This window comes from Lissotriton helveticus, chromosome 1_1 (assembly GCF_964261635.1).
Source record: "Lissotriton helveticus chromosome 1_1, aLisHel1.1, whole genome shotgun sequence".
In the NCBI taxonomy this organism is placed as follows: Eukaryota; Metazoa; Chordata; class Amphibia; order Caudata; family Salamandridae; genus Lissotriton; species Lissotriton helveticus.
This window is the reverse complement of record NC_136057.1, coordinates 1,658,157,536-1,658,171,285: the sequence shown is the minus strand read 5'-3', so window position 1 is coordinate 1,658,171,285 and position 13,750 is coordinate 1,658,157,536. Positions and strand designations below refer to the sequence as shown.

At 42.2% G+C, this 13,750-nt stretch overlaps 1 protein-coding gene across 4 annotated transcripts in view; it reads left to right on the top strand.

The window, feature by feature from the left end:
• Positions 1–13,750, top strand: part of LOC144829924 (retinol dehydrogenase 16-like) — a 120,227-nt gene that overhangs the window by 48,230 nt on the left and 58,247 nt on the right. For all 4 annotated transcript variants that reach the window (XM_078688869.1, XM_078688867.1, XM_078688868.1 and 1 more), the window contains exons 3-4: positions 5,357–5,615; positions 6,477–6,640. In XM_078688869.1, coding sequence (XP_078544995.1) covers positions 5,357–5,615; positions 6,477–6,640 — 423 coding nt within the window. The remainder of the gene's footprint in view (positions 1–5,356; positions 5,616–6,476; positions 6,641–13,750) is intronic.

Genomic DNA, 13,750 nt, shown 5'->3' with positions numbered 1-13,750 from the left:
TACTTCGTTGTTTTTCCCTAAAAATGTTTATATGTTATTACTATTTTTGTTTTCTTGTATATATTTATAAATTATTAAAGTTTTATAATCTTACTACTTTGTCGGAGTGCTATATATTTTTAATGTGACACATAATTGTAAAAACTTTGATGTACAAAGAGTCATCCCTGGAATCTTCCGCTTCAGGCTCGGTCCCCTCCCCAATCACAATACAGGATGGTTTTCAGATAATAGCAACGCTTCTGCTGTGACGGATCTCATCGAGTGTGGGCCTTGATCTACTACAACTCCTTTGAAGAGGGGTGATTCTTTACAGCTGTGGCCATAAACTACATCTGCAGGGCTAGCTGATACCCTAGGACCAGCCTGGACAATCGGACACAGAGGAAAAGGAGTATCAGAGGGTGCGGTAGTGAATAGGGCGAAAGGGAGGTGTCGGGCGGGCACAGGGTGTGATTCTCAGGGAAGAGCAGCGCAGATGGGGGGAGGTTTATTACCCATGCATAAGACAGAGAGCGGGGGTGACCACTGCCTGGGGGAGATGCTTGCGAGGGTGGGGAGCCATGCTAAGGATCGACAGCGTGCACAGAGTGGGTCTGGTCAAGGCATCTAAAATGGCTGCCGTGCACGACAAAAGTGTGGCATTTGAAAAAAGACAAGGTGGCGCAGACAATGTTTTTCAACACTTCCTGATTTCCTTCGAATCGAACGTTAACAGACGTTGGGGCATATTACCAAAGTTAAGCGATATTTATCCCTAACGATGCTTAGCAACGATTTTTTTACCGTCAGAAATTATCGCAGATAAACCTTGCTATTATCAAGGTTTATCGGAAATACGATAAAAAACGACCGCAATGCATTAATATCGCTGAAAACTCAGCGATATTCATGCATTACCGAGCTAATGCTCTTAGCCATGTTATCCACCTCCCATTGGATAACATGGCTAAGAACTGCTCAGGGCAGGTGGTAGCTTTTGGAGATATTCGCGCTTATCTCGAATATTTCCAAAAGTTGATAATAGGAGATAGCGATGTTAGCGACTGTTTCCAGTCGCTAACATCTTGGCATGCCCACTTTGCATGTCATTAGTGATAAATATCACTCACATGCAAAGTGGGGCCCAAGATGGTCGCTATCTTCTACTAGCCGTCGCTAACTGGTGTTAGCAACAGCTAGGTAATACACATATAATTTTATCTCCGCGAAGGGGAGCGCTGTTACAGATATATATCTTGTTTCTGAACGTTAATTTCTCAAAATGCACTGAAGCACATATATTGAGACCTAGCAAAGGCACATCGGGCTACCAGTCCCTACAATTTTGCCAAGTTTCGTGCAAATCCATTCAGCTGTTCGATCCTACCGAGAGACAAGATGGCGGCCGCTACGGACTGTTTGGAATGTTTACAGACACCGGAGAGCCAATCAGCTTCGCTTCGCAAAGCTCCGTAACGCGAAAAGTACGCGAAGCGGTGCGCTGTTACAGATATATATCTTTTTTTGAACGTTAATTTCTCAAAATCCACTGGAGCACATATATTGAGATCTAGCAAAAGCACATCGGGCTACCAGTCCCTACAATTTTGCCAAGTTTCGTGCAAATCCATTCAGCTGTTCGATTATTATTATTTTTATTTTTTTTTGCCCCGCGGGGCCCTTTTAAAACCTCCACATCAAACCTAGGGGGTGAGCGACAATGTACTATGCCCCCTTATGGTCATTTGCCCCTTTGCTTTGGCCTCCTCTTGTCTCTCGATCCTACCGAGAGACAAGATGGCGGCCGCTCCGGACTGTTTAGAATGTTGACAGACACCGGAGAGCCAATCAGCTTCGCTACGCGAAGTTCCGTTACGCGAAAAGTACGCGAACCGGGGTGCTGCCTGGTCCGCGCTTACAGATATATATCTTTTTTTGAACGTTAATTTCTCAAAATCCACTGCAGCACATATATTGAGACCTACAAAAGGCACATCGGGCTACCAGTCCCTACAATTTTGCCAAGTTTCGTGCAAATCCATTCAGCCGTTCGGGCTAAAAGTAAGGCTAACCGCCCTATGGAAAACTCAATGTTAAAAACACGTTTTGGGACCCCCCTTTTTTCTCGGCCCCCCCTTGACAAACCCCCCCCAAATTTTCAGGGGCTCCTCATAAACAAAATGTTCCATTTTCCAGAAAATTTCAGCCAATTCCGTCCACAAACGCCAAAGTTATTAGACATAGAATTTTCAAAAATCCCATAGAGAAAAAATCCTAACTATATATACCTACTGGCGACCGCCAGTAGGTAATATATATATATATATATATATATATATAAATATATATATATATATATATACTAGCAGCCCGTCCTGACGTTGTCCGGGTATGAATTGCTGCCGGCCAGTAGTATATTGTTTTGTAGGATTTCGTTTTGATAGCATTTCTTATCTGTGACAGGCCTGTGAAACGCTCCGATTCACAGTGCACTGCTGATGCACTTAAGAGTGCGCGCTCAGTAGTGTGTGAACTCGAGTTTCCCTACTTTATTTTTCCTTGCAATATTATATAGCGCGAACTCGACAACATGGCATGAGCACAATTTACATTACAAAAGAACACATTCATTTGTGGTAGGCATGGGGAGACAAGGCGATTTGCCTGGAATCACAGGATGTTGAGCTGATGCTGAGATTCGAACGTAGCTCCCCAGCTCTAAAGTTCGCAGTTCTAGAACTTGTGGCGGGAGGTGTGTCTAAAAGTGTATGTCGGTGCTGGCCATCAATGAGAGAGACCTGTGCATTTTTCAAATGGGTGGTGAAAAAATATGAGTATGTTGCTGGAGATGTGGGCCGCCGTGCCACCAATGTACTTACCGGGGGAGGGTAAACACCCATTATTCCGCAACTTTCTTTCCGCATTCCATCACTCCGCATACTTTCATTACGAAAGTACCATGACTCCGCAATGCCATTATAACGCATGGCATTACATTTTATATGCTTTTATCACGCATACGTTTACAACGAAATTCGTTGTAAATGCATGAATGGTAAAAGTATGTTTTTTTTAATGTTTGGATCAGGTAAGTATGGGTATAGGGGTATATGTTTTGGGGTACAGAGGTATATGTTTTGGGGTGTTTGGGTATTTTAAGGGTTCAGATATAGTTTTGGATTATGGGGTACAGGGGTAATTTTAGGGTTTAGGGAAGGTATGGGTTTTGGGGTACAGGGGTATTTTTAGGGTTCAGGGCTAGGTTTGGGGGTATAGGGGTATTTTTAGGGTTCAGGGGTAGGTTTGGGGGTACAGGGGTATTTTAAGAGTTCAGGGCTAGGTTTGGGTTTTGGGGTACAGGGGTATTTTAGGGTTCAGGGGTAGGTTTGGGTTTTGGGGTACAGGGTTATTTTTAGGGTTCAGGGTTAGGTTTGGGTTTTGGGGTACAGGGGTATTTTTAGGGTTCAGGGGTAGGTTTGGGTTTTGGGGTACAGGGGTATTTTAAGGGTTCAGGACTAGGTTTGGGTTTTGGGGTACAGGGGTATTTTAGGGTTCAGGGGTGGTTTTGGGGTACAGCTGCATTTTTGGGGTTCAGGGCTAGGTTTGGGTTTTGGGGTACAGGGGTATTTTTAGGGTTCAAGGGTAGGTTTGGGTTTTGAGGTACAAGGGTATTTATAGGGTTCAGGGCTAGGTTTGGGTTTTGGGGTACAGGGGTATTTTTAGGGTTTAGGGATAGGTTTGTATTTTGGGGTACAGGGTATATTTATAGGGTTAAGATGGGTTAGTGTTTAAGGGTGTTGGGGTATTTTAAGGAGTAAGGGTGGGTTATGATTATGGGGTGCAGGGGTATTTAACGGGAGCAGGGTGTGATTAGCAAACGATATGAGACATGGCATGAAGGGAGGAACATACCACACGCCCCCAGCGTTTGTCACGCCCCCAGCACACGCCCACAGCACAACGCAGACACGCCCGCAAGGGACTACTTTACTGGCACGGTTCTTTTACCTTTTAAATGTATATGGTGTGCGTCAGCATAGCCTATGTCCTTCTGCTGCAACTGCCCTTTCCAACGCTGTATTGGGTGTTGTGATTGGTGCTGTGGTTCCTGAGATTACCCGCCTCAAAGGTTTGGGCTCTCTCTTTATTATATTAGTATATATATATATATATATATATATATATATATATATATATATATATATATATATATGCAAAAAAGAAGGAGAGAACTCTGGGTAGTTCTCAAGTTTAGGTGGGAAGCAGCTCCTGATAGAGCACCCTCAACACCAGCGACACTCTAGATCTGCTCACCTCAAATGTCGGCTTTTCTATCAAAATCTTTAAGCATAGGATTAGCAAAGTGCCATCCACGCCGAGATAGAAAAGGACAACGTCTTTTGCCATTTCTACATGCGTCACTCTATGCCTGAAAGGGTTTTGTTTTGACTTATACTGGGCTCTCCCTTTTGTCTGGACAAAGCTATACCTCTCTGAAGAGCTCTAATTAGAGCGAAACACTGTGTCAGGGGTTGCTTTTACTCATTTCAGGTTGGCTTGAGTTGGTATTTTACCAATTCGAAGCTGTAATACTGTGCCTGGAGTGATAAATGCTCGGCTAGGACAGCACTGTGCTATTCCTATGCTTAAAAACTTTGCTGTAGAAATGGCTCTAACAGGAGCTGCTTTCCACCTAAACTTGAGAACTAACCAGAGAGCTCTCCTTCTTTTTCGCATAATTTATGCGTCACTCTATGCCTGAAAGGGTTTTGTTTTGTTTGTATATAGATATATATATATATATATATATATATATATATATATAGTCAACCTCACATTAAATTCTCTAGGCGTTTTGGTATCCAACTTCGTACTGATGAAGTTCTCAGAAACGGAACACATATATATGTTATCATTCCGAACTTTCTATGTCAATCATTTTATTAATTCATCTTTGCAGAGTTGTTCAGCAACATCAAAAAGGTATGTTTGAGGGTCAAGAAAACAAACTATAAATAAACACATGATACACCTTTTGGAGAGTTTCGAATTCTGCAGTGCACAATTCTTTAAAGCAATCCCAATGAATTATTCTAGTGCCTTTGTGACAGCGGAATCCCTAACTTTAGTTTGAAATTTGCACCACAGCACAGCACCTAAGACCCCTACCTTAGGTACCAGAAGAACCAGTCAACAAGGTGTTGACAATCTGCCCTAAAATTTGTACTGTTATCTGACATGGTCATCGTCTGTATGATGGGTTTATGTTGGAATAATTGTTATAAAGAGAGAGCACAAGAGTATGTGTGTTTAGCAAAAGGAATGAAGCCTGCAATGCACTTACTATGTATGTTGTTTCTTTATCTTTTTGTAGGGCTTTGGGGTGTGGTGAACAATGCTGGGATCGCAGTACCTTCAGCTCCCAGCGAGTGGTTGACTAAACAGGACTTTCAGCGCGTGCTGGATGTGAACCTACTTGGCTTAATAGATGTTACATTGAGTATGACGTCGCTGGTGAGGAAAGCCAGGGGAAGGATCATCAATGTCTCCAGTGTTGTTGGAAGGATCACCATCTGTAGTGGAGGTTACTGCATCTCCAAATATGGAGTGGAGGCGTTTTCTGACAGTCTGAGGTTTGCAACTTTATCACTTACTACTGATGAGGTATTCTTGGTTTTGTAGTCCATTTGATGTATGAGCGGAACATATTTGTTTAGGAGCATGTGGGTCTGGGTGGCAGATTGTTCCTTTATGTCTGTTTGGTTTTTGTAGGACGAGAGGACAGGTGAGAAGAGGTGAATTTGAAGGTGTGGTTGTGGCTGACTAGACTGGTTCAAGTTTGTGTGCTTGCACTTAGGTATGAAAAGACAATTTATCGATTGAAGGCAGAAGGGAATTCCCCAGGAATCAGGTCTGGTAGCTGAGTGGTGAAACTGCTGATTAATCTTCAGAAGTCTAGGACATAGCTCTAGCTGTGGAATGGAAAGGGTTAATCCACTAAAGATAAAATGTTGTCTTTTTTGTGAAAGCAAAAACCTGGTGGGTGGACTGCTTGGATTGATATCAGACACTTGAAATTACGCTTCAGCCACAATCCGGTCCTTTGTTTTTTGCTCACCATGCCATCTCAGACAGGAGCTAGCATATACAAATCAACGTAGGTTGTGCTCCAATAATAAAGGGTCCAGCCCAAACTGTCAGGCAAGGTCCCCTCTGAACCCGAACACAAGCAACCCGAAACTGACTTCAGGGTATTTAGGTCTCGTCAGTAATTGCAACCGAAGTCCTATGGTACAGTGAGTTTGTGATACGACCTGGGGTATGAAAATACAATTTATCGATTGAAGGAAGTAGGGACTACTCTGGGAGCTGGTTGTTGGGTAGCTGCATGGTGAAACTGCCTGTTAAGCTGCTGAGGTCTAGGAAGCAACTCAGCCATGGAATGAAAAGAGTTAACCCACCAAAGCTACAATTGTGTCTTTTTTGTATTTCAGACGGGAGCTGAAACCCTTTGGAGTGAAGGTTGTCCTAATAGAGCCAGGCTTCTTCAAGACGGTGGTCACCGACAGTAAGGTTATTCAAGATAGCATAGCACGGACCTGGAAGCAAGCTTCGCCTGAGGTTAAGCAGAGCTATGGGCAAGAATTCTTTGACAAGAGTGAGTTTTGTATACAAATATTGAACAAAGTGCTGGTCACTAGCCGCAGTGTTTCCCAGTGCTTCCTATAGGGCTGAAAAGGTTGCCATATGGAGCTGAAATTTTCAAAGGTTAAGATAGAAGGCCTTAATTTGATTTGGGGGTAATAGGACAGCCCTTAAATGTCTTCTCCACCCACCTCAAACATTGCATTACAGACAAGATACCTCTGTGAATTAGTGTTCATTGGCGATTTATATGTCACATCTTCAGATACCTAAGGCTCACAAAGACTTCTCACCCTCAGGGGTTGATAAATTGAGCACCATTAAACTTGGATATAGTAATACTAAAAAAAATATATATATATATATATATAAATATATATATTTGTAAATAAAACCAGTACTTACGGCATTCTGTGTCGACAGGTATTTGTGCTTATACTTTGCACCTCTGTACTCCAACCTTGGGACCTGTCACACACACCAAGTGCTATCTTCTAGCACCTCAAAGAAGGGAAACACTTACCGGTGCCTGCAATCTCTAACTTTCACCCAAGCCATTGGCAGAGTGGTCCACTCCTGGTTTGTCGGGCCAGCAAGCCTTTTTGTGCGCTGTGACTTATGTGGGAAATCCACCAAAGAGCACTTTCATAGGCCTGCATTGCCTGTAATAAATAAATAAAACGAATTTCATTGCACGCGCTGCGCTGCATTGCCAAATGCGATGCAGCACGCGCAACGAAATTTGTTTTATTTATTTATTTGTTTACTTACCTCTGTTCGGCCCTATTCCATAGTTTACTACCCCCACCCTGCCCCCGCCCTGCCTCTCCGCCGCGCAGCACTCCCACCACCGGCCACTACTGCCTCTGTTGCTCCTTCAGAGATACTATAAAGCATCTTCTTTGGCTGCCTGGGTCATTGCATGGATGCAGTTGTGCTTGCATCTCTCTTTGCTATGTTTACACCTACTCTCTGTAACCATCGGCGCTGGAAGTGGGGAATGCGGGGGTTGCCTCAGCACCCTCAAAATAATCATGCTGAGTGAATATAAATGTGCAGAAGGTGAATGAGCAATAAAGATGACTTTACATTTTGTTTGTATTTTGCCCCATTTCCAATGCGTTCAAAGACAGGACCTAATTTATGCTATATCTTCTCTCAAATTGCTGCTTATTCTTTTAACTTGTAGAATGATGTTTAGTTTTCTTTCCTGACGCAAAGCTACAGGATATTATAAAATGAAATAATCTGACAAACTTGCGGATTTGAAAGGAAAGGGATGTAATTTTTTTGTAGCACACATGTAAATAAATTTACTGTAAAATATTTCAAAATATATCAGTTAAGAAAGCACAAATAAAGCACATTTTGTCTGAAGTTTGATAGAAAAAAGACTTTAATAGGATCAAAACAAATGAAGACACTTTACTTGGTGACGCACACATTATATATATTCACTAAAACCCGGTTTCCTATCCTTTGTGCGCTACATGGCTTTCCAGTAAAATTTTGTCAAATTTAGTGGCCATTTCAATGGAAAATGTGTTACCTGTAAATGAAAGTGTACTACTGCACGATGTTTTATAAATATTTTTCTGACTGTGCTCCAAAATCACCAAAATGCCAGGGGTAGCTGAAGGGACATCACACATCATTTGACCTTTACTTTGACTCACACACACATGCTTAAACATACACATTCACACACCCCCTCTCAGATAACCACACTCAGCTGCATACAACATACATTTAAAAGCAATTTTTATGTACCTTAGCTGTCAGATAGGGTCATATTCCAGCTCATTATACTCCATTTTTTTACACTAATAGTAGTGAATAATATTAGTCACTATTTGTGTACTAAAAAATTTGACCGAAAACCAGGAAAATGGAGCTCCAACCGACGTCCATAAGGACGAGCTGCTCCTGTGTTCCAGACACTTATTTTGCCACCTCTGAGGCCAGGGGTCGCAAAGCAGTGCCAGGGGTAGCACGGGGCAAGCTAGAGGTTGCAGCAGCAACCCCTGGCGACCCCTAAATGACATCCATGTGGCTACATAGTACACTGTTACGGCTCCAATGCTGAATTGGCTTAGCTCATGTGCCACACTTGTTCTTTGTGTGAGGCGTGGATTTTTCACAATTCTATGTCCTTTGTGATGTAACATTGGCAGCAGCACCCCCACTCTGAAAATTGTTCCATCATCACTAGGACGATGGTGCTATGCCCTAGGGGACTTTTGCTAACCTGCATCATTCACACTAAGCATTGTACGTACACTGATACTTTAACATGTCAGCCAACTGCACATGTCCATGTGGTGTTTTTTTATTTTTTGTGATTTTATATAGCACAGACATGACCCATAGGGATCAGAGCACTTTACAATAAAGCAGAACGTACCAATAACAAATAGAAAATATGTACAAATAATAGATATTTGCTGAAATCCAGTTTTCTTACATTCTCTTTTGTGCCCTTTATAGGTTTATTAGTACAACCGCTTGTCAGTGCATATTTTGTTACCATTTCAAAGAAAATGTGGTATTTGTAAATGACAGTGAGCTACCACACCATGCTTTAGTAATATATTTGCAACCGTGTGCTCTAAAAAGCACCACCGGCTACATACTACACCTTTACCACTCTCCTTTAGAATTGGCGTGGCTCATTTGCTCTACATATTCTTTGTGTGAAACTGATTATTCATAATCCCTATGATTTCAGCGGTGTAACATTGATAACATTACCCTCACTCTGAAAATTGTTCGAGCATCACTGTCTGTAACTAATGCTTTCCTATTGGCTGCTCGTTATTGGACTCCATATAGCAAATAGCCTGACTGTATTTCTGTGGGTCTTTCTTCTGTCACTCATGCGCATCCAAGAAGCAGAGTCTATTTACTCTGATTTATAGTAGACAGGTCCACATGTACACCTATCTCTCACTGTTTGCTACCTGTACAGGCATAATAAGCACATCTACACTATTGCAATGATACAAGATGTGCATTTCACTCCCCCCACGCATTGCACTCGTGCTTTCTTCCCCTTATTAATTGGAACTCCACTAAACATAAAACAAATCTTATCACATTGAATTATCTGATGAAAGTGGTCCTGCGCTGGATGTACGTTGTTACAACGCATGCTTTTACCACGCATGCTTTTACAACGCAGGTTTTTCAACGCAAGTCGTTACAACGACTTGTGTTGGGGGGTGCTGGATAGTAAATAGTTTAATTTACTATACCAACTCCAGTCCCCGTGGATAGTAGGGAAGGTGTTGGATAGTAAATGAAACTATTACCTATCCTAGAGCGCCCCCCAGCGCAATTCGTTGTAATGAATTGCGTTGAAAAACCTGCGTTGTAAAGGCACTGCGTGGTAAAAGTTGCGTCGTAAAGGATGTTTCCCTCCTGCGCTTGCTATCACCCACTTAGTAATCCTATCGACTCATACTTTCAAACCAAAACACATACATATATGGGGAGTAATGATTTCAGTGAATATACATTTAAAAAAATAAAAATAAAACTAACAATTATCTTTTTATATTTCTTAATATTAATATACATCTTTCTATGATTTATTGATTTATACCTAAACCATTTATACATTCATAATCATAAAATTCAACAATAATCACATTTAAATTGTTGTGATACCAGTGTCTATCGAATGTATTGCATATCATAAATGCTGATCTTCTGAACACGATCATCGATGTATATACATTCTTAAAATGCACTACTGTAGTGGCGTTGTGCTGCTGTCAGGCTCTTCAGAGCGGTATTAAAAATAAAATAACACATATATCAACACTCCATCTTACTCCAAAATTAATATTTACATTTTTTATTTGGTACATCTTACCATTTAAACGGATCGAACTATCTTTACCTAAATCGTAAAAACAAACAATACCTAGATGCATTGCTAACATTTTATCTTATAGTTCAAACGATGTAGAGGGGAAACAATTATTAGTCACTGAGGAGCTATTAACAACATTTGTAATACTTCACTTACAGTATATATGTATTTGGTGCTTAACAACATGAGAAGTATAATCATTAATGTTTCGACACTGAAAATGTCTTAAGTAGGGGCATTATCAGCAGTATGTCGATGACATTTAATGAGAAGCAACCCTTAGGCTAAGTGGGTTACCTAAGGAAAAAAATCTGAGGGCTTTTCAAAAGCTCTAAATCAAAGCAGACCAAATGAAATGTAAAGGAACAGAAATGGTGTAGTCCAAATCCCTGCGATTCTGACCAAAGATGTGACAGGCATTAAAGATTCATGTTGCTTTTTGTGTTCCTGCCTCCCTTGGTCTCGAATTCTTAAACATTTCTCCTTTCTTGGTCTTCTAGGCTTTCACATCTGTTCGTCATTCTTAAAGCATGCTTGAGAGGCAGCTCTGTGTTAGAAACATCTTGGCAAGATTCTTTGTCAGACTAAATTCATGACGGTACCATAACTTTCTTCAGAATATGTGCTCCTCAGTATTCATAACTGTTTCTAAGAAGCCACAGTGTTGGGTATTTTAGCTTTTTAGGTTGAAGCCTACCAGACAGCACAGCTGTCAGGTTGTGAAAGACATATTGGTAACATGTTGGGAGCTTATCTAGAAATGTATTCGGCCCATTGGTTTGCCTTTTGCCATTCATATTTTTTTGTGTACCGCTTGCTGCCTGTTTGTTTTAGCTTGTGCTGCCTGTGTGTTTGTCCCGGCCACCCCATCCCAATGAGCATTGCCTGTTTACCACCTTTCTCATTGGCAGTTCGTATTCTTCGAGTGTTCGCTCTCTAAGAATTTTATTTTTATTTTGAAACATTCCATGAGAGAGCATGTCATTTCCAGTTGTCTCCCATGTATACTTCCAACCGCCAAACATGCTCAGTGTCGCTCTCTTGATTGTGTGGTTCTCTCCCCCCTTCTTATTCCTCTGCCTTATTCCTGTGTTTCTCACTGCCCTCCCTTTGCTTTAAAACTTCTTTTGATGCTTCCCCAACGTCGCTAAAAATAACGAAAAAACACGATTTCAAGCAATTGTTCTATGTATTTACCGATATAACTCAGAACTGCACTAAAAAGAAAAAAAAGGCTGTTTCACAGGCTTCAGTTTTCTCGCATTTTGGGATTTCTATTCCTCTCATACAAATTATTCTTCATTTAATCCACATTTTTTTTCTTTTGTTTAAAGATTTTCCACTGTTGCTCGAGCTGCCCCGTGTCAGCTTCCACTCAATGCTGACATACGTTGTTATTATCTCTGTGAATAGAATTGTGTCTCTAACTCTGATCAGTCAGCAGTATGGCCACTGCCCAGATTCTTTCTTCTCAGCTGCTTCAGAGGCTGCACAATGGAGTTTGTGTGTGTCCACTGTCGTCACACCGCCTTGAGGATTCTCTTGGTTATAGAATGCAGATGTTTATTTCTCTTTTGGGCTCCTTTCGGCTGCACTGTACCACTAAAAACAACTGTTTTTCACTACCTAAAAAGAAAGTATGACACACATAAATGAACTCTAGCACTGTCCTTACACCTTATGTAACCTGCTGGCCAACAGAGACAGTGACCCAGTCCATCGTATGCCTGTGGGGAGCAACAGTCGTCATGCGACATCAAAGCACAAACTCACCCACAGCCAGGGTACGAGTTGAGGGTAGACGAAGTCTACCCATAGGTAGGGGACCGTACTGAGACCTATTCCAATCAACCTCCCAGGGCTTCACCTCACCCCACCCCCCATATGAGGTGGGAAGCTCCTCTGGAATAACAAACAAGCTAATAACATTCTTATGTGAGGGAACATAACAATTCGTAGGCTGTTATTATTACAGTCCCTAAACACAATATTAAAACATTTCCCAGCATTTTTTCATATTATTTACAATATATACATCACTTCACTGGGGAGGAACCAGGTGAAAATCAGGTCGTGGAGAGCAGGACTCTGCCCCCCTTTTCAACTCACATGGCCACCTTTGCTGCTCCCCAGTTGACCCATCACCCTCCTGCCAGCCAATGGCTGGTGTTGCGGGTTGCCCACGAAAAATTCAAAACCCGGCAGCCACCGTTGGCTGTTGCCTGTCCGGTCCGGCGTGGACCTGTCTCTGGGGCTGGCCATCAACTGGCTGTGTCCCTAGTCCACAGGTGGGGGAACGTACTAAGACCAATTCCAATCAACCCACCAAGGCTTCACCCCCCGCCCCTATGTGAGGTGGGAAGATACCCCTGGAATGGCAGACAAGCTAACAACGGTCTTGCGTTAGAGAACATAAAAGTTCTCAGGTCGTATTTATTACAACCGACAAACATGACTTTAAAACATTTCACAGCATTCTTGCATATTATTTACAATATGTATATCACTGTTAGAACTGGGGGTCTCTAGTTGGCAGAGTTAGGTACCACTGTCCAAAGAGGGACCCATGCTTCTAGTCAGGGTAAGGAGGAGACACTCATTGGATAACCTCTGCTCACCCCCTTGGTAGCTTGGCACAAGCAGTCAGGCTGATCCAAAAGCAATGTGTAAAGCATTTGTACCCACACTCACAGTAACAGTGAAAACACCACAAACTGACTCCACAACAGTTTAGAAAAATAAAGGTATTTAATCTAAACTACACAAGACCAAAACAACAAAAATACAACATACACAGTTCAAGAACTTGGTTGCGAAAAGGTTCTTAAAGTTGCGATAAAAATAATCCACAGTTGTGTGAAAAGTTCACAGTTCTATCACGTTTTGCCAACAGTACCTTTTAAAAGCGACAAAATTCCTAAGCAGAAGCTGGTGCGGTGGAAAACAAGCAATTTGTTGCTCCTGAGACCCTGGGGAGGCGATGCGACAACCCCGCTGCAGCAGCGGGCGTGTTGCGACAAATCCGGTCTGTATGGGGAGGAAGGCGGACTTGTATGGATTCCGGTGCGTAGGTTCCTTAGGAAGTTTTCTCTCGCATAGGCACGATGCGATGATCTTTGGAGTTGCGACGATCTCCAGGGCGATGATGCGTGGACCAGCGGTGATCTCTCTCTCGCTGCTCCTCGATGCGATGGCTTCTGCAATGACAGTCGCAGCGACGTGATTCGGTCCGCAAGCAAGCGGTGC